The sequence below is a fragment of the Triticum urartu genome, chromosome 7 (assembly GCF_003073215.2).
Source record: "Triticum urartu cultivar G1812 chromosome 7, Tu2.1, whole genome shotgun sequence".
Taxonomy (NCBI): Eukaryota; Viridiplantae; Streptophyta; class Magnoliopsida; order Poales; family Poaceae; genus Triticum; species Triticum urartu.
The window spans coordinates 321,864,142-321,889,639 of NC_053028.1; the positions used below are offsets into that span (position 1 = coordinate 321,864,142).

General features: G+C 45.7%; 4 protein-coding genes and 1 pseudogene across 4 annotated transcripts; 4 read left to right on the top strand and 1 right to left on the bottom strand.

The window, feature by feature from the left end:
- The first annotated feature begins 1,895 nt into the window (after positions 1-1,895).
- Positions 1,896-3,067, top strand: LOC125526038 (annotated as a pseudogene).
- A 538-nt stretch (positions 3,068-3,605) lies between these two features.
- On the top strand, positions 3,606-6,359 carry LOC125526037. The gene has a single exon (XM_048691064.1). The coding sequence runs from the start codon at positions 4,627-4,629 to the stop codon at positions 5,500-5,502; it is 876 nt and encodes a 291-aa protein (XP_048547021.1). The 5' UTR covers positions 3,606-4,626; the 3' UTR covers positions 5,503-6,359.
- A 669-nt stretch (positions 6,360-7,028) lies between these two features.
- Positions 7,029-10,106, bottom strand: LOC125526036 (protein HIGH CHLOROPHYLL FLUORESCENCE PHENOTYPE 244, chloroplastic). The gene is made up of 7 exons (XM_048691063.1): positions 9,591-10,106; positions 9,373-9,471; positions 9,057-9,251; positions 8,698-8,790; positions 8,495-8,590; positions 8,115-8,255; positions 7,029-7,415 (listed from the first exon to the last, which is right to left on the bottom strand). The coding sequence occupies exons 1-7, from the start codon at positions 10,089-10,091 to the stop codon at positions 7,239-7,241; spliced, it is 1,302 nt and encodes a 433-aa protein (XP_048547020.1). The 5' UTR covers positions 10,092-10,106; the 3' UTR covers positions 7,029-7,238.
- Positions 10,107-19,947: 9,841 nt separating this feature from the next.
- Positions 19,948-20,706, top strand: LOC125519026. Its single transcript, XM_048683911.1, has one exon. It carries the CDS (start codon positions 19,948-19,950, stop codon positions 20,704-20,706), a length of 759 nt encoding a protein of 252 aa, XP_048539868.1.
- Positions 20,707-23,653: 2,947 nt separating this feature from the next.
- LOC125524311 lies at positions 23,654-24,902 on the top strand. The gene has a single exon (XM_048689383.1). It carries the CDS (start codon positions 23,654-23,656, stop codon positions 24,758-24,760), a length of 1,107 nt encoding a protein of 368 aa, XP_048545340.1. The 3' UTR covers positions 24,761-24,902.
- The last annotated feature ends 596 nt before the right edge of the window (positions 24,903-25,498 follow it).

Here is a 25,498-nt window from a genome sequence, read left to right on the forward strand (position 1 = left end):
CGCACACGCAGCCAGACAGGTGTCTTTCAGCCAAAGATCCGAACCGATGGGACTGTAGCGTGGCTCGCCGTGTGCATGGCTCATGCTGCTGAGGATCCTACTGCCGAGCCTCGACATTTTCAGGCTGCACTAGGCATTCCTCACTGGCGTGTCGCGATGGAACAGGAGTTTCAGGCTGCTGAAGAACGACACCTGGCAGCTTGTTCCCCCAGTATCTGGGGTCAATATCATTGATTCGAAGTGGGTGTTTAAAGTCAAGAGACATGCTGATGGCTCCATCGAGCGTTACAAAGCAAGGCTAGTGGCTAAGGGCTTCAAACAGAGGTATGGTCTTGATTATGAAGACACGTTCAGTCCAGTTATCAAGCCCACTACCATTCGTTTGTTGCTGTCCCTTGCTGTTACTCGAGGATGGTTTCTCCATCAACTTGATGTGCAGAATGCTTTCTTGCATGGAGTCCTGGAGGAGGAGGTTTATATGCGTCAGCCGCCAGGGTTTGTGGATCCTGCGCGTCCTCATCATCTCTGTCGTCTTTTTAAGGCACTCTATGGGCTTAAGCAGGCTCCCCGTGCCTGGCACGCACGTCTCGGCTCTGTTCTGAGGGCGCTTGGGTTTATTCCCTCCACTGCTGACACATCGTTGTTTCTTCTTCAGCGTCCTGAGGTTACGATGTATTTACTGGTCTATGTTGATGATATCATCCTCATCAGTTCCTCAGATGTTGCGGCAGACCGTCTTGTGTCTGCGTTAAGTGGTGATTTTGCTGTCAAGGATCTAGGTGCTCTGCACTTCTTCCTTGGTCTGGAGGTGTCACGGTCTTCTGTTGGGGTAACTCTTACTCAAAAGAAGTATTCTCTGGATTTGTTGCGTCGTGCTGGTATGCTGAAGTGTAAACCTGCCAGTACTCCGATGTCTGCCACTGATCGGTTGTCTGCTCTTGATGGAGACCCTCTCTCACCTGATGATGCCACTGAGTACCACAGTCTTGTTGGAGGTCTGCAGTATCTTACTATCACCAGACCAGATGTCTCTTATGCAGTCAATCGTGTCTGTCAGTTTCTCCATGCACCCAGGACATCTCATTGGTCAGCTGTGAAGCGTATCCTGCGTTATATCTGTCTCACTACGTCTTATGGTTTGCTCCTCCAACCGGCGCCGTCTTATGAGATCTCAGCCTTTTCAGATGCAGACTGGGCTGGTAGTCCTGATGACCGGCGATCCACGGGGGGGTGGGGGGGGGGGGGGGGCGGTGTTTTAGTTCTGGGGGGGGGGGGGTATGCAGTGTTTCTTGGTTCTAACTTGATCGCTTGGAATGCTCGCAAGCAGGCTACGGTGTCTCGCAGCAGTACGGAAGCCGAGTACAAAGCAGTTGCTGATGTGACGGCTGAGATCATTTGGGTTCAGTCTTTGTTGAGAGAGTTGAGAGTCCCTTCAGCTCATCCTCCAGTACTTTGGTGTGATAACATTGGTGCTACATACTTGTCATCTAATCCGGTGTTTCATGCTCGAACGAAACACATCGAGGTTGACTATCACTTTGTTCGAGAGCGTGTTGCACAGAAGCTACTTAGCATCAAGTTCATCTCATCAAAGGATCAACTTGCTGACATCTTCACGAAGCCTCTTCCACAACCACGGTTTGTAGGCTGCAGGCACAATCTTAACTTAGTTTGTACTTCAGGCCACAGTTAAGATTAAGGGAGGGTGTTAGATTGTATATGTATACGTAGACTTGTTCATACGTAGACTTGTGTATACACCTTGTACTTGTACCCTTTGATATTTATATATAATGACATAGCCGCACCCTCCTTAGGGTGTCGAGTAGTTGCCCAATATTCTCGTTTAACATATATAAAACGGGGCGAAAGCCTTTTTCGGTAAACCATGGCTTCTTCATCTTTCCGTATATATATAGGGAAAAGACATGGCCAAATTTCAACACCATTGCAACACGACGTCTTTCTCTCCTCTCCCTCCATCCCTAGAGAAGAAAAGGAACTTCAGGCTCCCACTACAGCCATGGCATCCCACCTCAGATCTTCAAGTGCGCCTTCAAGCCCCTGCGCGGGCGAAACCAATGTCGAAAGACAACTTCAGAGCCTAAACACCTCCGTCTCCTCACCCTCTTCAACCATCGAGACAATGCTCGACGGGCTAAGGAGGCTTGGAGATATTTACGACTGCATTGACGAGCTCACAAGCTTACCCAGCAGCCAAGCTCTCATCTACAAGCCGCAGCAGAGGATTGTTGTGGAGCAAGAGCTCGAGCACTCCCTGGTGTTGCTCGACCTCTGCGACGCGGTGCAAGTGAGCTTCTCCAAGCTCAAGGCAAGCGTACAGGACATGCAGTTGGTTACCAAAGAGAAGAGATGATGCGGCTGCTCTTCAGGCCAAGATCCAGTCTTGGTTCCGCCTGACCAAGAAAGCGCAAAAGCAGTTCAAGAAGATGAGCAGAAAGTCTTCTCCGGCTGATGTCGAGAGCTGCAGAGTGGTCAGTCTGTTGGCTGACGCTAGGGACGTCGCTGTAACAATGCTTGAATCCTCTTTGGAACTCCTGTCGAAGCAAATTGCCGTGCCGAATTCCAGCAGGTGGTCTCTTGTGTCCAAGGCGTCCCAGAAGAAAAGTGTGGCGTGCAAGGAGGAGCAATTGCAGGTGCTGGAGTTGGACATTGTTGATCTTGAGAACGGAGTCGAGTCTTTGTTCAGGAGATTGATCCAAAGCAGAGTTTCTCTTCTGAATACTCTGAGCTTGTAGAGGAGATCATATACTGACTCTGATCCCCTGTGATCGGTATCCGCCTTTTGCAGGGCTTGCTGATCATCATCACAATTTTGTAATGTGTATACATGGGAGGAATTTGTACATAAACATACTCCATTGAGAAACAAAAACACGGCTTTTTGTCCATTTCCTCGTGTCGACAAGATTGTGTATTCATGGTTTGATACAATGACCTAAGTTTGGGGCGGATCATTCGAACGATTCTTCTATGAGAGAACCAATATGATTTACTTACAAGATGATTATCATTATTGTTTACTATAGACGTAATAGGATCAATTGGTCAAGCTGATCTTTAAAATGATTAACTTTGAGATGGCCATCTTATTCAGATGCCATTTCTCATGCCACCAGAAACAAGCAAAAGATCCTAAGTGTCGGGATTATAAATATGGGGTAGGCCCAAGTATACGATGGCCCTCCAGAAGGCCATAGCCATCAAAGATACGGCCCAGAAAGACATGGGCCGAAGGACATCACCTTCGGCCGATAGGATTCGGAGCCCTAGTAGATATCAAGGACCAAAAGGATGACTCGTAATCTGGCTAAGCCCCTATATTCGGATTCTACACCCCCTGATGGACAAGACCTAGCAGTCGGTCATGAAGATGACGGGAGCAGTCGGCTAGACCTACAGTCGGCGACTACCTATGATACCCTATCAACCACGATGTCTTAATGATAGCAGTTACCCAACGGTGGAATAATCTAGTTAAATACGGCAGTTACTAGCAGTAATAGCCAGGAAATAATCGGATACACCTGAAGCCATGAATAGCATTAATATCAGCCTATTATGTACCCCCTCCTGGCACACTCTATATAAACCGGGAGGGGAGCACCGGGCTGAGGGTTGAGCATTCACATCTTGTGCCTTACGCCAAGAGCTAAGAGCACTACAAGATTAGGGTATTACCACCACCAAAGAGGGCTCGAACATGTATAAACCCTTGCGCATACACTCATCTACACCGCTCGGCAGATACGATTGCCTCTACATTCATACCCCCATAATACTGTCAGGATTATATCCACGACACTGAGCAACAGATCTTGCTATCATAGCCAAAACATGCCAGCTCAACGTCGAAGAGGTTGAGTGTGTAAGCTGCATGAGTTGAGCATAAAAAATACCAACTGAATTAACAGCTGTACAAAAACTAGATAGTAACACCTTGTCACCAATACGACTTGGCTACCAATCCACTATAATATTCTCTAAGCATGCAACTATGTAAAGATCCGCTGGTAGAGTGAACTAACCTGCTGGCTTTTGTAGGCAATTGTTGGAATATGATAATTCATTGGGAGGATAATTAGTGCACTCAGAAAAATTGAGCTACGCATGAGTGATCAAATTTGTAGGTTGTTGCTTCCAGTACATGGAATTAGCAAACTCCATTAAAATAGTTTAGAGCATGCAACAGAACGAGCTGTCATGCTGATTCTTGCTGCCAAAATCGGAACATAGCATTGTGATTCAGTAGTGGAAAATCAGACAGCACATGGATCATCTCAAGATTGCAATAGATGTGAAATGCTTGCAAGCGCGGCAGGCAGGCGAAACATGTCAGCGATGCCGCGCAAGAGGTGATCAGAAACCAGATAAACACGACGTAGCAGTGGAGCCTGGAGAGGTGAAGTCAACTGTTCTTCGACTACCAAAGGCACAGCTCGCCAATCTGGACCAACACACCTGTGCATATGAGTTTGCCCCCAATAATCAAGAAGCTTGGTTGGGAGACATAGGAAAAGCAGCATCCTGTGATGGAGATGGGTGGTATTTGTCACGGCAGCACGACACAGCGTTATCATTGAGATTCTTGCTGTCTAGAGGGTCATGCCAGGGCTTCTGCTTCTTTCTGTACATACCTGTATATATAGGGACAAGCCCATAGGCAGAACTCAACACCATCGCAGAGCAGCTTCTCTTATCTTCTATCTCCAGAGAGCAAACGAAAAAACTTCAGCTTCCAACACAATCATGGCACCCCACCTCAGGTCCACGAGTGTGCCTTCCAGCCCTCGATCCGGCGAAACCGATGTCGATCAACAGCTGCATAGCCTAAACACAGCCACCGTCTCTCCCTTATCAACAATTGGGACAGTGTGTGTTGGGCTAAGGAGGCTTGGAGACATCTATGACTGCATCGATGAGCTCACATGCTTGCCTAGCAGCCAAATTCTCCTCTGCAAAACGCAGCAAAGGATTTCTGTGGAGCAAGAGCTCGAGCGCTCCCTTATCTTGCTTGACCTCTGCAATGTCGTGCAAGTCAGCTTTTCCGAGCTCAAGGCAAGCGTCCAAGACATGCAGTTGGTTATCAAGAGAGGAGAAGATGCAGCTCTTCAGGTCAAGATTCAGTCTTGGTTTCACCAGATTAAGAAAGTGCAAAAAACGCTCAAGAAGAACACCAAGAAGTCTTCTTCGGCTGATCTGCAGAGCTGCAGAGTGGTCAGGTTGTTGACTGAAGCTAGAGAAGCCGCTGTCACAATGATTGGATCCTCAATGGAACTCCTGTCGAAGCAAATTGCACCACCGAATTCTAACAAGTGGGCTCTTGTGTCAAAGGCATTCCAGAAGAAAAGAGTTAATTGCGAAGAGGAGCAACTGCAGGTGCTGGAGTTGGACATCGTTGATCTTGAGAGTGGAGTTGAGACTTTGTTCAGGAGATTGATTCAGAGCAGAGTCTCTCTTCTAAATATTCTCAGTTTGTAGACTAGATGTACCAACTCTGATCCACTGTGATTGGCGTCCGCCTTTTAGAGGATTTGCTGATCACTAGAACAATTTTGCAACATGTGTACATGAAACACACTGTACATAAATATACTCAATTGAGGAACAGACACGGTTATTTATCAAATTCATATTTTATATTACAATTGCTTAAGTTTTGGATGGTTCACTCAAAAGATTCTATCCTGGGAAGAAAAGACCAAGTTACTTGGAAGATGCTTGTCATTATTGACTATTATAGTCTATAGAAGTGTTTTTCAGAAAACAGTTCAAGTGCAACTTAGTTGTTTGGTTTTCAAATAGTCATGTTGCATGTTTAAGAATGTTGTTGATACACGATACACTCCTTGTGCAGTGGTTCTAAACCTATATAGAAATATGCCAGCTCCAGAACACAAAGTATAAACTTGTACAACTCATAAACTAATGTAAGATCGTTTAGATCACTAAACTAGTGATCTAAATGATCTTATATTAGTTTACAGAGGGAGTAATTAGCACACAGCTGGTTCTAACAGAAACATTATCTGTGTCAATAATTACCAGGCTACACCACATGTATCACAAAGGAAAATGTCCAATTTAAAACCCCAGAGCCAATAAGTTACACTTTCAACTGGAGTCTCGCTGCAATAATCGGAATACAACAAGTGAGGTATTTGATTCTTACTGCAACAACTGGAACATGAATAAGTGAGGAACACACTTGAGGCTCCTAAATGCAGAAAAAATAGTGTCCGCCTCTGATACCTTCTTTCAATATCTTTCTGGGTCTGTTGTGACACATATCTGGGACAGAGACTTGACACAAACTCTACGAGATCAAATAGCAAGATTGGTGTTTACCATTGGAAACTTGCTTCCTGTTCATAGACATGCCTTCTCCAAAGGGCCAACATGATCAAACATGTTTCTTTCATTCTCATGTAGTTGTTTCTGGTTATTTGTCACCGAACAGATTACAAACATATTTACATTCCAGCATATTCTGAACTACCATTGGAAACTTGCTTCCTGTTCATAGACATGCCTTCTCCAAAGGGCCAACATGATCAAACATGTTTCTTTCATTCTCATGTAGTTGTTTCTGGTTATTTGTCACCGAACAGATTACAAACATATTTACATTCCAGCATATTCTGAACTACCATTGGAAACTTGCTTCCTGTTCATAGACATGCCTTCTCCAAAGGGCCAACATGATCAAACATGTTTCTTTCATTCTCATGTAGTTGTTTCTGGTTATTTGTCACCGAACAGATTACAAACATATTTACATTCCAGCATATTCTGAACTACCATTGGAAACTTGCTTCCTGTTCATAGACATGCCTTCTCCAAAGGGCCAACATGATCAAACATGTTTCTTTCATTCTCATGTAGTTGTTTCTGGTTATTTGTCACCGAACAGATTACAAACATATTTACATTCCAGTATATTCTGAACTACCGTTTTTTATTAGTTAACAGTCATGGTATAACTCATAATTTGAGAACAATACGAGTTCACTATGAATTCAGGACTTTTAGACTGCTTTGCATAATTTTTAGATCGACCAAGTGTCGGGATTCTATACACATCGCCCTAATAAGATTGTGCCTTCTCATACACAACAAAATGAAAAATATACAAGAAAAATTGTAGTCACTCATCTGTGTCTTGGCGCACATATTTGCATCAGAAATATGTCATAATTTTGTTGAAATCCCTCTTTTTAAAAGTATATGTCACTTTGCTTGGACTGTGCCTTGAGACCCTTCAATTTCTTTAATATGTTGGAGAAATAATCTTGTAAATACTTCTCTAAGGTGAGGATATCCTTTGCCTCCACCCCAAGAAGCTGGTATGTCTCATTCATTGGAGCTGAGAAAACGGTGTCGCTGGAGAGCACCTGGATATAAAAATGTAAATTTATTGTTAGCCTTCACAGGCTTTGATATATATCTATATCTATACCACTATATAGTGTATGAATAACTTTGAATATTGGCTGTTTGATGAAGCCAATCCGGTGGTAGAGAGTTGGCAAATCCGAGCATTGTTGGCCATTGGATATCCTCTTCACTACACTATATTCCGACACGGGTACTATCTAGATGATTCCATGGCTAAGGTTAAGCACAATGCACTATATACACAAAACTAAAAACACAGACGTCTCTCTTTTGTTCTAGAAACTTCCAGACTTTCTGCTGACTCTTTTCTTCTAGATGAATTGTCATTCCTTTTCTCAAAGCACATGCATTTAACATTTATTTTAGATTCTTCCATATTTTAGTTGTCTCAAGGTTTTTTTTTTGGCTCTAAAAGAATTGCCATTCATTTTTACTTTATTTTATCTTTTCTTCAAGACTCTCATAGTACTTCCATAAATTTCATTTGAGTGGGATGCACTACAAGTACTAAATCTACATCTTATACTTGATGCATACGTGACTAAATTTACATGTTTACCTGTTGTAATGTGATATGCCAATATTTGATCGTACTTTGGTTATCTATAAGCCCCGACGTGCAATACACTTGTACCTTACTAGTATATTACCGTTACTGAATTACATGTGCAGTGCACAAAAAGGCCTAGACAAACCTCTGAAAATGCCAGCCTATCAGCCACATCGTTTGTCCACTGGAAGAACCGTGTTAATTGACGGGTAAATCTCAAGACTGCAACAGGGACAGTAGTTACATTGGCATCTTGCCCAGCCAGTCTCTCACATAATGTAATAACCTGGAGAAGGCAAAATAAATAGAATTAAAATAATAATGTACCAACTCCCATAAGCCATCATTTGGTACATTCTCAAAAGAAAAAGAAAATGCATGATGACTATATTTGTACATTCCCTATGAAATAGTACGTTATACTAACTACTTATTAATGACAAGTCAATAATAAATTTGGTTCAGCAGACCCTACTGAACATTATATATACTTCATTCACTAGAAAAAGCAATAGAGTTAATTACCTCCTGAGTTGTCCAAGCACGTGGTCCAGCAAATGTTAGGAGTTTTTTGCTGGCCTTCTCATTGCGCAAAGCAACAAATGTCAGGCGAGCGACGTCCTATAGTTGCACAGAGAAGGCACGTCAACAGAAAGCTACTTTGGAGAGAGACTGGTACATAGATATACACAGTTTCATTTTTCCAATGGAAAGGGAGAGAAGATAACCTGGGTATCCATGTATGCAATCCGAGTCGGAGCATCAGTTCCCCAAACTGACTTCTCTTCTAGTATAGGCACCGCATATTGCCCAATTAGGCCCTAAAACCAAAAAATAGATGGAAATTCATTTCTAGAAACAACCGGCAAACATGACTATGAAAAGATGTATGACATGAGCTTTCAACTATATGTCACCTCAGTGCTTTTAATTTTTACTACTTGTTTATGTCTATCATGAACTATGAGCAATACACAGGTAGTTTAGCCAGGAACTTGTTTAGCGCCTTTTGCAATCTAGCATCAGCATGAGTAGCAAAAGGAATTTCCTGGCCGAAACAGAAACCCAGGATAAGGATCGCATCTACCTGCATGAAACCGCACAATCGGATGATGGTGTAATCCAGACCTGTGTCCTGAATAAACCTCTCTGTACAATACTTGATCTCCATCAAGGGGACCTCAGGATGCTTGTCGCAGTTGTGAATGGAGTAGAAGACATACTTCTGAATCCCCATGGCCTTAGCGCACTGGATTAGAGCAACCTTTCCTTCCCAGTCTACCTAAATGGAACAACCATCAGCGTCCGAAACACAGAAGTCGTTTAATAATGACTCAAAGAAACACAAGACACAATACAATTCTCCACTGTATTTTGAGAGATTACATGCTGATGGCATTTACCGTTCGAATGGGCTCTTCCGGCCGCCCCGTGGCGCAATCAATGACCGTATGAACGCCAACAAGCGTAGCGGGTATCGTCTCTGGCTTGCTGAGGTCGGCCTAATTGAATCAGTCACACGCACAGACGATCATGAGACAGAATCCGCAATGTGGTGCCCCTAAATTACCTATAGCGGGAAGAAGTGAAGAGTACGGTCGGTTGCGCAGTGCAAACCTACATTGACCACGGTGGCGCCCCAGTCCCGGAGGAAGTCGGCGGGCGCCGGGCGGGGCCTGACGAGGCACCTGACGTCGTAGCCCTCGTCCAGCGCCCTCCTGACCACCTGCCGTCCCAGGGTCCCCGTGGCGCCGACCACCAGCACGCTTGTCGGCCTGACGGGCGTCCCCTGCCCAATGCTCATGGGGGCCGCCGCCTGCGCGTTGCAGGTCACGACCAGCCTGCAGCGGGGCCCGACCGATGAGACGGCACGGACTGGGTGCGGTCGCGGTTGCGCGCGGGAGGTTGTGCAGGAGAGGGCGGCGCGGCGGCCCGGGGAGGTGACCCGCGACGGCAGCGCGGCGGCGAGGCTGGTCGACGTCGCCATTTTCTGCGCGTTGGTTTTGGCGTGGCGTGGCGGAGGTGCCCGTGGTTTTGGGTTTGGGCTGGGAAGGGAACGGAGGAGTGGTGGAGAGTGGATGCGGAGCAGCCGATGCCCGTCGCGCCACGTCGTCGCGGCCATCCCGTCATCCGTCTCTGCCCCGTCACGTTCCGTTTCTTGCCCGCCACTTGTTGCCCAAATTCATTGCATGTGCGAGCCATTTTTTCCCGGTTGCTGCTGATTCCGAAGTGGTCGAGCTCCTAGCGTGTAGACAAACCATTTTCCTAACTCAAGAACTCAATGTCCAGAAGGTGATCATAGAAACTGACTCGCAGGCGGCGGCTAGAAAAATTGTGTCTCTTCCAAAAGATCTCTCAGCTAATGGGCAACTAGTTGAAGAGATCAAAGGGCTGCTTCGGTCTTTTGATGATTTTAAAGTTGCTTGGGTGCGACAGTCAGCGAATAAGGTCACACATATCTTATCTAGAAATGGTTGCTGTAATGCCTTATGTAAAGAGAAAATTTTGTTTTTGCCACTCTAGATTTTGCCAATTTTCCTTATGTCACTCTAGATTTTGACATTTCAGTATTGCCACTCTTAGCTTTTGAAAAATATCACAATTGCCATTATGTGGCAATAGCAAATTAATTTTATTTCACTTTTGCCATCCTAGCTTTTGACAATGTATCACAATTGTCACTCTAATTTATGTAAAACTTGGCTCCATGTCCTCCCGAGTGTATTTGCTCAGAGGTAACAGTTGAGGGAGCTGTGAACTATGAATAAATTAGCAACATTTCCTTAAAAAAAACTTGTTGCCCAAATTCCGCAAGGAATGGAATTTTTTTTGAGTAACAAAAGGAAAGAAATGAGTGCCCGTCTCTGGGTAGATGAGCAACTGCGGCCGCATGCGAAGGCTCCGGTGCATCTCGTCCAAACTAGAGGTGAAGAGCTCGTCGATCTCCGCCATCTGTTGCCAGATAAAGCGCAGGTTGGACTTCACATAAGCCTCATATTGGATGGATTCGAGGATGGCGGTCTGCTCCGCCATCTGCTGCCAGATAAAGCGCCCGTTGGACTTCACATAAGCCTCATATTGGATGGATTTGAGGATGATGGTCTGCTCCGCCATCTAAAATTCCTACGTACACGCAAGATCCATCTAGGTGATGCATAGCAACGAGAGGGGAGAGTGTTGTCCACGTACCCTCGTAGACCGTAAGCGGAAGCGTTATGACAACGCGGTTGATGTAGTCGTACGTCTTCACGATCCGACCGATCCTAGCACCGAAGGTACGACACCTCCGCGATCTGCACACGTTCAGCTCGGTGACGTCCCACGAACTCTAGATCCAGCTGAGTGTCGGGGGAGAGCTTTGTCAGCACACAGCGTGATGACGGTGATGATGAAGTTACCGACGCAGGGCTTCGCCTAAGCTCTACAACGATATGACCGAGGTGGAAATCTGTGGAGGGGGGCACCGCACACGGCTAAACAATCAACTTGTGTCTATGGGGTGCCCCCCTCCCCCGTATATAAAGGAGTGGAGGAGGGGGAGGGTCGGCCCTTTCTATGGCGCGCCCTAGGGGGAGTCCTACTCCTACTGAAAGTAGGATTCCCCCCTTTCGCTAGTTGGAGTAGGAGAGGAAGGAAGGAGGAAAGGGGGAACCCCCCTTCCCTAGTCCAATTCGGACCCAAGGGGGAGGGGGGCGCGGCCTGCGCTAGCTTCCCCTCTCTCTTTCCACTAAGGCCCAATAAGGCCCATATACTCCCCGGGGGGTTCCGGTAATGTGACGCCCCCGATTTGACCGTACACTAATTATACACGCAAATGTGTACGACCAAGATCAATGACTCACGAGAAGATATCACAACACAACTCTAGACACAAATTAAAATAATACAAGCTTTATATTACAAGCCAGGGGCCTCGAAGGATCGAATACATAAACTCGAAAACACAAGAGTCAGCGGAAGCAATAATATCTGAGTACATATATAAGTTAAACAAGATTGCCTTAAGAAGGCTAGCACAAAAGTAGCAACGGTCGAAAAGCCAAGGCCTTCTGCGTGGGACCTCCTAACTACTCCTCGAAGTCGAACTCCACGTAGAATCATCCTCGGGATCCTCTGGCTCCTGGACTCCATCATATGATCGCAATAACCGAGAAAAGGGGAAAAAGAAGTAGCAAAGCAACCGTGAGTACTCATCCAAAGTACTGCTACCTCTTGAGCACTGCATTGGTTTCCCCCGAAGAGGAAGGGATGGTGCAGCAAAGTAGCGTAAGTATTTCCCTCGGTTTTTGAGAACCAAGGTATCAATCCAGTAGGAGACTACGTGTGAGTCCCTCGTACTTGCACAAAACAAATAAATCCTCGCAACCAACGCGAATAGGGGTTGTCAATCCCTACACGGCCACTTACGAGAGTGAGATCTGATAGATATGATAAGATAATATTTTTGGTACTTTTGTGATAAAGATGCAAAGTAAAATAAAGGCAAAGTAAAAAAGCAAAGGAAATAACTAAGTAATAGGAGATTAATATGATGAAGATAGACCCGGGGGCCATAGGTTTCACTAGTGGCTTCTCTCGAGAGCATAAGTATTCTGTTGAAAGAATTGAGCATAGTTATGAGAATATCTAGGTATGATCATGTATATAGGCATCACGTCCGAGACAAGTAGACCGACTCCTGCCTGCATCTACTACTATTACTCCACTCATCGACCGCTATCCGGCATGCATCTAGAGTATTAAGTTAAAAATAGAGTAACGCCTTAAGCAAGATGACATGATGTAGAGGGATAAACTCATGCAATATGATGAAAACCCCATCTTGTTATCCTCGATGGCAACAATACAATACGTATCTTGCTGCCCCTACTGTCACTGGGAAAGGACACCACAAGATTGAACCCAAAGCTAAGCACTTCTCCCATTGCAAGAAAGATCAATCTAGTAGGCCAAACCAAACTGATAATTCGAAGAGACTTGCAAAGATAACCAATCATACATAAAAGAATTCAGAGAAGATTCAAATATTGTTCATAGATAGACTTGATCATAAACCCACAATTCATCGGTCTCAACAAATACACCGCAAAAAGAAGATTACATCGAATAGTTCTCCACAAGAGAGGGGGAGAACATTGTATTAAGATCCAAAAAGAGAGAAGAGGCCATCTAGCTAATAACTATGGACCCGTAGGTCTGAGGTAAACTACTCACACTTCATCAGAGGGGCTATGATGTTGATGTAGAAGCCCTCCGTGATCGATGCCCCCTCCGGCGGAGCTCCGGAACAGGCCCCAAGATGGGATCTCGTGGATACAGAAAGTTGCGGCGGTGGAATTAGGTTTTTGGCTCCGTATCTAATCGTTTGGGGGTACGTAGGTATATATAGGAGGAAGGAGTACGTCGGTGGAGCAACAGGGGGCCCACGAGGGTGGAGGGCGCGCCTGGGGGGGGGGGGGGGGGTAGGCGCACCCCCCTACCTCGTGGCCTCCTCTTTTGTGTCTTGACGTAGGGTCCAAGTCTCCTGGGTCTTGTTCGTTGAGAAAATCACGTTCCCGAAGGTTTCATTCCGTTTGGACTCCGTTTGATATTCCTTTTCTTCGAAACCCTAAAACAGGCAAAAAATAGCAATTCTGGGCTGGGCCTCCGGTTAATAGGTTAGTCCCAAAAATAATATAAAAGTGGATAATAAAGCCCAATAATGTCCAAAACAGTAGATAATATAGCATGGAGCAATCAAAAATTATAGATACGTTGGGGACGTATCAAGCATCCCCAAGCTAGTCCGCATGCTCAAGTTGGAGGAGACGTCTTCCCAACCGTACGTGCGTTGAACGCGGAGGTGCCGTCCGTTCGGCGCTAGGTCATCGGTAATTTGGATCACGATGAGTACGACTCCATCAACCCCGTTCTCTTGAACGCTTCCGCGCACGATCTACAAGGGTATGTAGATGCACTCCTCTCTCCCTCGTTGCTAGATGACTCCATAGATTGATCTTGGTGATGCGTAGAAAATTTTAAAATTCTGCTACGTTCCCCAACAGTGGCATCATGATCTAGGTCTATGCGTAGTTTCTATGCACGAGTAGAACACAAAGCAGTTGTGGCGTGGATATTGTCAATTTGCTTGCCGTTACTAGTCTTATCTTGATTCAGCGGCATCGTGGGATGAAGCGGCCCGGACCGACCTTACACGTACGCTTACGTGAGACTGGTTCCACCGATTGACATGCACTAGTTGCATAAGGTGGCTGGCGGGTGTCTGTCTCTCCCACTTTAGTCGAATCGGATTCGATGAAAAGGGTCCTTATGAAGGGTAAATAGAAATTGGCATATCACGTTGTGGTTTTGGCGTAGGTAAGAAACGTTCTTGCTAGAAACCTATAGCAACCACGTAAACACTTGCAACAACAATTAGAGGACGTCTAACTTGTTGTTGCAGCATGTGCCGTGTGATGTGATATGGCCAAAAAGATGTGATGAATGATATATGTGATGTATGAGATTGATCATGTTCTTGTAATAGGAATCACGAGTTGCATGTCGATGAGTATGACAACTGGCAGCAGCCATAGGAGTTGTCAACATAAATGTCATGTAATTACTTTACTTTATTGCTAAAGCGTTAGCCATAGTAGTAGAAGTAATAGATGGCGAGACAACTTCAAGAAGACATGATGATGGAGATCATGATGATGGAGATCATGGTGTCATGCCGGTGACAACGATGATCATGAAGCCCCGAAGATGGAGATCAAAAGGAGCAAATGATATTGGCCATATCATGTCACTATTTGATTGCATGTGATGTTTATCATGTTTTACATCTTATTTGCTTAGAATGACGGTAGCTTAAATAAGATGATCCCTCGTAATAATTTCAAGAAAGTGTTCCCCCTAACCGTGCACCGTTGCGAAGGTTCGTTGTTTCGAAGCACCACGTGATGATCGGGTGTGATAGATTCTAACGTTCGAATACAACGGGTGTAAGCCAGATTTACACAGCAATACACTTAGGTTGACTTGACGAGCCTAGCATGTACAGACATGGCCTCGGAACACGGAAGACCGAAAGGTCGAGCATGAGTCGTATAGAAGTTACGATCAACATGAAGATGTTCACCGATGTTGACTGGTCCCTCTCACGTGATGATCGGACACGGCCTAGTTAACTCGGATCATGTTTTACTTAGATGACTGGAGGGATGTCTATCTGAGTGGGAGTTCATTGAATAATTTGATTAGATGAACTTAATTATCATGAACTTAGTCTAAAATCTTTACAATATGTCTTGTAGATCAAATGGTCCACGTTGTCCTCAACTTCAACACGTTCCTAGAGAAAACCAACCTGAAAGATGATGGCAGCAACTATACGGACTGGGTCCGGAACCTGAGGATTATCCTCATAGCTGCCAAGAAAGATTATGTTCTAGAAGCACCGCTAGGTGACGCACCCATCCCAGAGAACCAAGACGTTATGAACGCTTGGCAGTCACGTGCTGATGATTACTCCCTCGTTCAGTGCGGCATGCTTTACAGTTTAGAACCGGGGCTTCAAAAGCGTTTTGAGAGACACGGAGCATATGATTACTCTTCGTTCTACAGTAGTACTACTTCCTCTATTCACTTTTATAGGAAAACTGAAGACATTTTAGACAATGTGTAAAACAACCTATTTTGAGTTGTCTTAAACGACTTACAAAAATGAATGGAGGGAGTATTTAATTTCTCGATGGCAACAACATGTAGGTGTAGAAGTTCTGTATTCACGATGCCATGTCTGCCACCATCAACCTCAAAAGACTTGTCAAAATAATTTGTGCCCTTCTCTACATACCCTAAGGTAAACATCGTTCCTTCCTTCCCCAACATCTGCCTGTGATTTTGGTTGAATAACCTCTTTTTCTTGAGTGCAACAATTCAGTGCCCATGTGCATTTGCACCGTGGCATGAACAGTAGTAAACAAAATTAAAATATGATTTTTTGGTTGTCGTCCAAGATGCTTGAATGAGCATGTGTGTACACAATTCAACGTGTTTTGACATTCGAAGTTTTCATGGCAAAAAATGGCAGCGACAGAAACTTTGGAAAAAGAACATTGTTTGGACCCGATTTTGCCTTTTGCCTATATATAGCTCCTCGAACGTCCACCTGCATTTTTTTTGCATGCACATCGCGCACTCGAGCATCTTTGATGTAAAAAAAATCTGTTTTTTTCATTTTAACTATTTTTTGAATTTTGATCCTGGAGCTCAAGGGTGAGTTGAAGTTGGTTTTCTGGTTCATCTTCAGCTATCTTATAGCATTGCTCTAATCTCGGTAGATGGAGCCATGGATCAAAATTTCTCAAGTCTCAAATGAACCCCTATGAGTGGCTAGGGTGGAACACTTGCCTCACGTGGATTTGACGAAAAAAATTGACGCTGCAATTTCAACCTCCATTGCGGAGGCCCTCTTCTCCTTGCAAGATGCCAAGTATTTCGCATGACATAGTGGCGATAGCATCTCCGACGAGGTCTCCCGGGAGCATTAGGACTCAATTGCATTTTTGTCGAATCATTTTCGGGTCCGATTTGATAAAGGGATGATCATGTTATAATTTTTATTCCATGTGGGATTCTTTGTGCAGTGTTGTAACTCGTTTCATCTATTAATGCTACCCTTGTTAAAAAAGGTGAATTTGTGAATGGTTACCGATTTATCATGCAAGCAAAATATGAAAATTGATTAGAACCAGGCGACCGATCAACGCCCACGTCCATCGCGCACATCTTGCTGGTGGACCCCACGTGTAACCCTTTGCCAACCTTATATCTACCGCAATCATCTAGCGCATCGTATGCAGCCACACACTCTAATTCAACCCCCCTCTCCCTCACTCGCTCTCACACAACTTTTTGTGCGTCTCCTACCTCCCTTATCGTCGTTCACATTGACACCGCCACTCACAACACCATGGATTAATCTTTCTCTTGCCATCACCGCTCACCTTCCTCCTCTAAATATCATTGCACATCTATGGCTCACACCTACTGGCGCCTCCTACCGGGAGACGCTAGAAGGCAGTGTCTCACCGCTGCAGGGAGCTGGAAGGCCGGCTGCCGACATAGTTGGCTAACCTACGCCGATGTCCTCCGACGCGTTACAAGTGGGCCACAAGGCTTCTGCAACTGCTGGCCACAAATGCTACGCCCACGATCGCGGATGCAGGGCGGCGAGTGGCCGTGCTGTGAACGACCGCACCATGTTGGGGACGGCGAGCGTCCGTGTTGCAATGTTGGGACCGACCGCGACCCATGTTGGGGATGGCGAGCATCCGTGCTGGGATCGGCCGCGACCTATGCTGGGACGGTGATCACCAAACTCTACGCCCAACCATGACCCATGCAGAGTTTCTAGTCGGGACATGTGCTGACGCGGTGATCAGCCCACACTATGACCACCCGTGACTCGTGCGGAGTCGCTCGTCGGATTTTTTTGCGCGGTGGCCGACCTCCCCTCGCAAGCGCGGTGAGGGGAGAGGAATGTTTTCATGCAACGTCGCACAAGGCGTGAGACGAGGGGAACGATGCAGCCGGACTGATCAAATGGGTTGGATATTTGGATCCAACGGCTTGGGAGGGAGCCGACCTTGGGCAGGGTCGATCACCTGAAGTGTAGCCTAACGGCTCTTCTAGAAGGCCACAGCTTCGAAACGCCCCCCCCCCGCCCCCCGCCTCTCCCCCCGAATTCTTGGAACAATCCCCCAAATCGGAACCCCTCCCGCCTCTCCCCCACCAAGTCTGCCGTCTTCAAGCCCACACGCCGCCTGCCCCAAGAAAGCAGCGGAAGGCAGCCGCCCCGCGGCGGCGAGCGAGGCAGCGGGGGCCTCCCCAGGGGCGACGGAGGAGGGACACAAGAGGTCGAAGGCGACGGCGGTGAGCGCGGCAGCGGAGGCTGCCCCAGCATTCGCAGCGGGGGAGAGAGCCGAGGGCTCCGCGGGCGCGATGGCGGGCGCGGCACCTCAATCGGAGCCGGGGATGCGGGCGGAGATGGTGCGCAGAGGAGGAGCGACCGAGGACCAGAGGAGGAGGATGGGAGCGCAGGAGCTAGGGGCGCGACGGCGAGGCCTCCCGCCCGGGAACAAGCGGGTCCCAGCCACGCGGGCAAGCCCTTCTCCGGATTCCTCTTCATCTTGCTGGATTACTCGGACGCTGGCATCACCGACGAGGTGAGAACTCGAGAAATCTGAACTGCTGGGCGTGCTCTTGTGAACTTTTGACCCTTTTGTGTGGAATTTGGGAGCAAGAGCATAATCTTGTTTGGTATATATATGGCGTTGCTATCACTAAATAATAGGGATCTGATATTTTCTTACTGTCTCCTTGTAGCTGCATCCTTAATAATCACATGAAAAGAGTTACGTTGTCATGGTTTCTTGGGGTAACAATAGGAGATGCTCCATTTTGGTTGTATACATTAAGTTGGTCAACAAGGCCTAGGTGTCGGATCGGTGGCAATCCAGTCCTAGCATCCAGGCCAGCAAGGTCCTGCCTAGGAATTGCACTGCAAGATCATGCAGCTGGGGCTGCTGAGCACTCGGCATTTTCTGTTCCCTTTAAGGAAGGTTTTGAGATCCACCGAACACTAGTCTAGTAGTGTATGCGTTTACCTGAATGTAAAATTGACCTGTAAGCATCAGTGTCCTCAAGTTTTTTCATTCAGAGTTTTCTCACTCGGTTTCTCCTTTCATCGTTTTGTCTGATGGGGACTTTCCCCTAGTTCTAATTAGGTGACCAAGCAGTACAAACAAAGTCTCACCGTACAAAGCCTTAAGAAAATCTGCTTGCTTCTCATTCAGACCATGAGACTTTTTTCTCTGCCATTCTTTTCAAATAAAATATCAACATCAGAGGACTTCAACGCGCTTCGCGGATAAATCCTAAATTGTGACATTGTGGCAATTAATCTGAACATGTTAATTTGTTATATGTGGTTGCAAAAGTATTGGCCAGTCATTTTAGACGTAGAATCATGTCACTGTTACACAAAAATGCAAGTGCAGTAGTGCAATGCGGCTGATTTTGTGAAAACGAAGCAATATAAAGTACTTTCATAATTAAAAGCAGATAAATCGCACTAATGGCAGTTATTTTTTGAGAAAACACATCTATTTTGGACTTGGTATGCTGGCTTCCTTACATGGTATAGAAGCAATATATAGTCACTTTTATTTTGCAAACATCATCTGTTCTGTCCAAGTCACCCAGTTCTTTTCTCCGAGAAACTTACAGGAGCACATTTTTGGAATAAACTACAACAGTGGCTAATAGTTTTTGAATATCTATCTTGCATGCGCAGGACTTTGCAGCTTATAAGGAAAAGATTGAGTCTCTTGGTGGAGCACTTGCTACAGGACTTCACTATAAAGAGGCCACACACATAATTGTCAAGGTAGTATTCGCTCATATCACTTTATGAATTATCTAAAACCCGAATATTTTAAATCATGGTATTCACATATTTTTTGGTAGGGTAACATCCCAGCAGGGGCAAGGATCTTGTGGGAGTCGGAGTTAAAGCAAGTGAGCTCAATAGATTGGGTTGAGAGCTGTTCTAAAGAAAGCAGGCTATTGGCTACTGAACCAAAAGGAATTATTGAAAATCTGATTTCTCCAGAAAACATAATGACACCAACAGCAAAGAAGTCCCCTGTAAGGTATGGGTATGCCTTACCTTACATTTTTATTTATTACATTATTGTGGTCATGCATTTTATTAGCACATATGAAAGCACCTCGGAAGGACTCTACTCAATCTTTATCACTGTTACAGGAACTGCAAGTCAACGGGCTCTAAAATCCTGAAGTGTAGTGCTAGGAACAAGCTCGGAGTTTCAAGGAGGCTGAATTTTCATCCTCATCACAGGCACCTCAGTTGTGCGACAGAGATCGAAGACACAGAGAGTTTGTATGATTATTCTTTGAGGTACAAGATGCATGAGTACTGTGAGCTCCCTGGATGTAGAGCTGTCCTGAGCTGCGAAGAAGGATCTAACATAATGATACCGACTACTCTGAAGTTATCAAAGCTTCGCAGCAGAGTGATTTTGATGCGTTCATTTAACAAAGTTGTCAAGCTCCATCATGAACACTTTGCTCTTGCTGGAAAGTTTTCCTCGAAGAACTTCCAAATCTATCAAGATGACTCCATCAAGCTTGATGGTCTGGCCGAGGGCGCGATAGTGGAGTACAGTGAAGCTGCCGGGGACCTTGACTATCGCCAATTTGTTCATATGGTTGTAGAGGAGGTATTTCATGGTCAGAAGCTACCATTTGATCTGACCGAGTGGCTAAGGATCATCTCCCAGGGAGTGAACGTGTGTCATGGCAGCCTGCTCTGCAGCCATATTGACCTGATGGAGCCATATCAAGGATACGGAAACTTTGTCTCATTGTTTCAGCTATTCTGGAAAGTCAAAGATACCACTGGTGGAGAAGATCTGCTAAACTCTCTGGGACATTACAGGGGATGGAAATCTAAGGGCCTGCAATGTTCATTTCTTCACGATACATTAACCTACGAGGATGAAGCTGGCCATAGATTTGAATATGAAGATGACATTAGAGGACTTTTGAGATTATTGATGAACTCCTTCCGTCACTCGGCAAAAAGCCACTGCAGGCTCGCTATCTACCTGATTATGAATGAGTCCCGCAGGTTGCTGTCTGATCTTCAAAGGGCGCTGCACTAGGGTGGTTACCTTAGTCACCTGTCTATGAATTACAGTATGTGAAAGCATCCTACATTATACTTCTGTGCACAGTATGCTTCCGTCATCTGAGAGAAGACCATCGCACTCTCTGTACATCAACTCGTGTATGGCAGCACATGATTCAAGGCATGCTATAAATCTCAATAGCAGCCTTAGCTCTTCTGCGAAGATCCTTCCATTTCATCATGGATAGGTCTAATGCAATGAAGGCTGAAGGCTGGAGGCCTGGTGCTGTGTTTGAACACAGCTTGTAACTAGAAAACGGATAGCGATTTGATATTCTTCTTTTCTTTTTGGGCTGTATAGTAGAAATCTTGCCCTTCTTTGAGATGTCCTTGTAGTGGACACTCTGCACTTGTGTGTGATGACTGGTGTATGTCCTTTACGCCCTTTAGTATGCAGTGGAACATCACCTGAAATCAATATATTCTTTCTTTCTGGTGGTATTGTTGTGAACTTGTTCCTAATGCCATGATAGTTTTGTGATGCTGGCGTGGTGGATCTCTAGACCCTCTTGACATGCATGCATTTTACTCTGCATTGGAATATCATCTGAAGTGTATGTCTTTTTTCTGGCTGTATTGTTCATAATGCCATGATATACCTATTGTCTTGATGATTGATTCATGTCAGTTATGCACTAGAGTGTACAACTACAAAATCACCTCCTGTCATCTGCAGCAGGATAAATTATCTTTTTGGCAGATCATCTCTCTCTCTCTCAAATGGAAAAGCTATGAAAATTTTCCTTGAGTTAGTGAATTGATTCTCAAAACACAAAAGGGGAGTCAAGACCTGAGGTCAGCTTTAGTATAACACCTTCAGATCAAGCTGCTGCTGCTCAGCACCTCCTCTCTTCTTGTACCAAAATTCAGATTGATAATGGCGAGCATGTTTCCTTTTGGGCTGCGATCAGACGTGGGAGCCCTCATAGATTTTGCTTATTTCCTCTCCTCTTAGGATCAGATGGATATCTTCATCACAACTTGGATTCTGGTTCGAAATCTTGTGCTTGAGGACACCATTTCTTTGGTCAGCCTATGATGCCCATTTCTTTCTTTGGTCAGATTCATAACACCACCAACAGTCACAAATTTTGGCCCGTTTGAAAAACTGAAGGTAAGATGAGGTTTTTCCTTCTGCTCCTTCAAAACAGATTATGGACTGCAGATAGGCTGATCGAGAGCTAGAGGATGGCCGCACGGCATGATAATGCATGCTTGGCTGCTCGCTTTGTGATCTTGTTCTGGAAACCTTACTGTAAGAAAAACTAGTTCTGGAGTGCCCTTTTGCTAAACAGACCTGGTTTGCCTTTGGCATCTCTCATCCATGGGTGTCAACCACTGCTCTGAATGCTTCAACTGCATGCTCTGACTGAAACCCAGCCAAAGGAGAAGGAAGATCTGCACAGTTTTTCTTCCCTTTGGCTGGATTTCAGTCTGTACAGATTTTCCTTCTCCTTCAATGCTTAAGCAGAGCTTCCGGTGTCTAAAAACCAATGTGGTAGCTTAAGCAGAGATTCAGTCTGTAGACATAGCTTAAGTTTATCTTGCGTGAAGACAAAGGTTGGCTTTCACCCTTCTGAAGACAAGTTTATCTGCACTTGCACATATTCAGAATCTTTACAAGACTCAAAGATCTGCCAGTTTAATCATTCATTCTCTTTACTGAATCTGAAAGCCGATTCATATCAATCGGACAGTCAATACTCACTCAATAATCTACAACTTGAGGCATGGACGAGCTTTTCTCGTTTCTCTCTTCAACGCGCGTGCCAAGCCACTGGACTGGAGATCCTACCGTTGGATGCCGGCGCCTCCATGTTCTGCAGCGCGGCCATTTTAAACATTTTTCTTAAAGGATCAATTTTGAAAGATCATGACCATTTTTAAAATTGCAATTTAAAGTATTCACGAGCATTTCTTAAATATGTAATTTTTAAAGAACCATGTACTTTTGAAAAATGGGCCAATTTTTTTAATAATGTAGGAACGTTTTATTATATTTTTTGAATATATTTAAAATTTAAATCATTTTAGAAATAAACTTCAAAAAAACATGAAAGCCATTTAGAATGCATGGACATTGTTTTAATCTATGAACACTTTATAAATTTTGGGTAACATTCTTTAATATGTATTTGATCTGTTGGTGGCTTCGCCCGGTAATATGTACTCCCTCCTTAAGAAATATAAGAGCATTAAAATCACTAGTTTTACAGAGGGAGTATTTTTAGTGAATTTATCCCTTTTTAGGATCTCTTAGAGAATTTATCTTTTCTTTAGCAAATTTGGAGAATTTATCTAAATCTGTCCAAAAAAAATCCGGCTCAACCCCGGAACGGGCCCATGTGTGCGCCTAGGTAGGCTATCCCTCGGAATGGGCTGAACCGAATTTCAGGCGCCTGAAGAAGAATAGCACACGCGCAAAAAAGAAAAGGAAAAAAAGATGGGAAGCAGAGGAGGGGCGGCGCGCCGCCGGCCACATCAACATTTCGGCGACCACGGGAGGGGTGGCGCGGCCACACCAAGATTTTGGCGACCACGGGAGGGGCGGCGCGTCTCAACTGCCTTCTTTCTAGCCATATGGGCGGCCTGGCAACTCAAGCAGTCCACGGGCGCGTGGAGCACGAGAGCGGCGGCGACGACTCCGGCGACCACGGCACGGCAACTCCGGTGAGGCGGTGAGGCGCTGACCCCTATTCTGCTCCTTCCGACTCGGGGTCTAGCTAGGCACTCTGCCATTGGCTATCTGCATGCAATCCGAGCCCGGCTGTGAGTCAGGTTAGATCTGTCGCCTCCTCCTTGCCCTTCCGTTTGTCTATAAATTTCTTCTCCTCTACTGGCAACCCTGCTCGTAACCTCCGTCAGAATCAAAAATTCAATCTTTAGATCCAGTTAGTGCGGGAAGATCGACCGGCGGAGACATGTCTAAGCGTCACCTCTCGGAACCCAATGCCGACCGCACCGGGAAAAGGCCGCGCCGTGTGCCCAAGAAGCACCTCTACCTGGTGCTGGACGACTGGCACAAGGGCTTCAGCATCCACAAGATCGACATCGACGCCTTGCAGGACGCCACCACCGACCTGCACCATGGGTTCCCTTACCCTGCTGCTCTCCGGTTAGCCGCACCGGTAAATCGTCTTCACATGGACTTCGCCGCCATGGACAGCAACATATTCATCACCACCAACCCATGCTGTCCGCACACTCCCACCCTCGTGTTCGACACCGAGATGGCTGGGCTCACCATGGGCCCCCGTCCACCGGTTCGACTCATCGACAGGACCACCTTCACCGTAGCCGCCGGTGGCATGATGTACGCGTTGACACATCGCCATGTCCACGAGCAGCACTCTTTCGAGGCCATGTCGTGGGCGCCAATGGACAAGGATGAGCCGTGGCCGAGCCCAACCATGAGGTGGTCCTGGAAAAGCGTGCCCTCACCGCCACCATTCGCCATGGATGACGTGATCACCTCCTACGCACTGCACCCGGACGGGCACACCATATTCATGTCCGCGCACGACATACGCTATCATCATCTTCCAAAGGGCACCTTCTCCTTCGACACCAGGACTTCCAAGTGGAGGTTGCATGGGGATTGGGCTCTACCATTCCAAGGGCAAGCACACTACGACGACGGGCTAGACGCATGGGTCGGGCTTCACAAGGACGGGTACATCTGCTCCTGTGAAGTCGCCTCCCGCAGCAGCACAAGTGCGGTGGAGCTTGAGTGGAAGGTGACCAAGGAGAAGCTGTTCCACAAGGACTCGGAGAGGCGGCTGGCATTTGCGAGGCCCAGTCTCGCCTACATGGGCGACGGCAGCTTTTGCCTTGTGGAGTCTGTGCTACGCGAGGGAGTGGAGTTTAAGTGCGCCTTCGGTGACCGTGACGGCTGTGTGCTCCACTTGAGCATGTTTGGTCTTAAGTATGATCGTAGGGGACAACTGCAAACCACGCGCCACCACACTAACTCCTATGTAGTCTCTAAGCATCTCCAGACAGTTTCTCCTGTAGTCTTCTGGATGTAGAGCTATTTGTTGACATGTTTTATGCAAACCATGTCCGAGAGTAATGTACGCTATGTATTATTATATGTGGGCACTATAAAGAGAAATAAAAAAGAAGTCCACTTCTCTTGGCATTTTTGTGGAACATGAGTGATTATTTTTGCATAACTGTTCTCGAAAGCACAGTGATGATCACACGTTACAAAAACTAAAAGTGGGACTGTCTTTTGCTCCTGCAATAACACGGTGTTAAATATGGATGGTGAAATTCTATTGTATAATAGTATCATAATAGACAATGAAATTATCTCTTATTTTGAAGAAACAGGGCTGAAGCTCTGCCTTTGCATTAAGGAGAAATTAGAGTTTTCTTACGGCAAAATTAAATCATCTATAGTACACCAAAAAGAATTAAATGGTGACAAACCTGCTGAGTAATTGCCAGGCCCAGTTCTGACAAAAATTGGAAAACTTGTACAGCTAATATTGTCTAGCTAGTCATATATGTTCTTGAAGAACAAAAAAAATAACTGTTGCTGAAGGCACAGCTAATATTGTCTAGCCAGTCATAGACACTGTAAGCTATGTATTATATGTGGGCAGGATAATAAAGAGAAATAAAAAAGAAGCCCACTTCTGTTGGCATTTTTGTGGAACATGAATGATTCTTTTTGCATATCTGTTCTTGAAAGCACAGTGATGATCACACGTTACAAAAACTAAAAGTGGGGCTGTCTTTTGCTCCTGCAATAACGCTAT

Bases quoted from the DNA above. Each gene is read 5' to 3' on its own strand.
- LOC125526037 (XM_048691064.1), top strand. From the start codon at position 4,627: ATGCCAGGGCTTCTGCTTCTTTCTGTACATACCTGTATATATAGGGAC.
- LOC125526036 (XM_048691063.1), bottom strand. From the start codon at position 10,091: ATGGCCGCGACGACGTGGCGCGACGGGCATCGGCTGCTCCGCATCCAC. The intron at 9,252-9,372 runs GTAAATGCCATC...TGTTCCATTTAG, and splicing joins CGGAAGAGCCCATTCGAACG to GTAGACTGGGAAGGAAAGGT. The intron at 8,791-9,056 runs GTAGATGCGATC...TTTTGGTTTTAG, and splicing joins GATTGTGCGGTTTCATGCAG to GGCCTAATTGGGCAATATGC.
- LOC125519026 (XM_048683911.1), top strand. From the start codon at position 19,948: ATGCATGAGTACTGTGAGCTCCCTGGATGTAGAGCTGTCCTGAGCTGC.
- LOC125524311 (XM_048689383.1), top strand. From the start codon at position 23,654: ATGTCTAAGCGTCACCTCTCGGAACCCAATGCCGACCGCACCGGGAAA.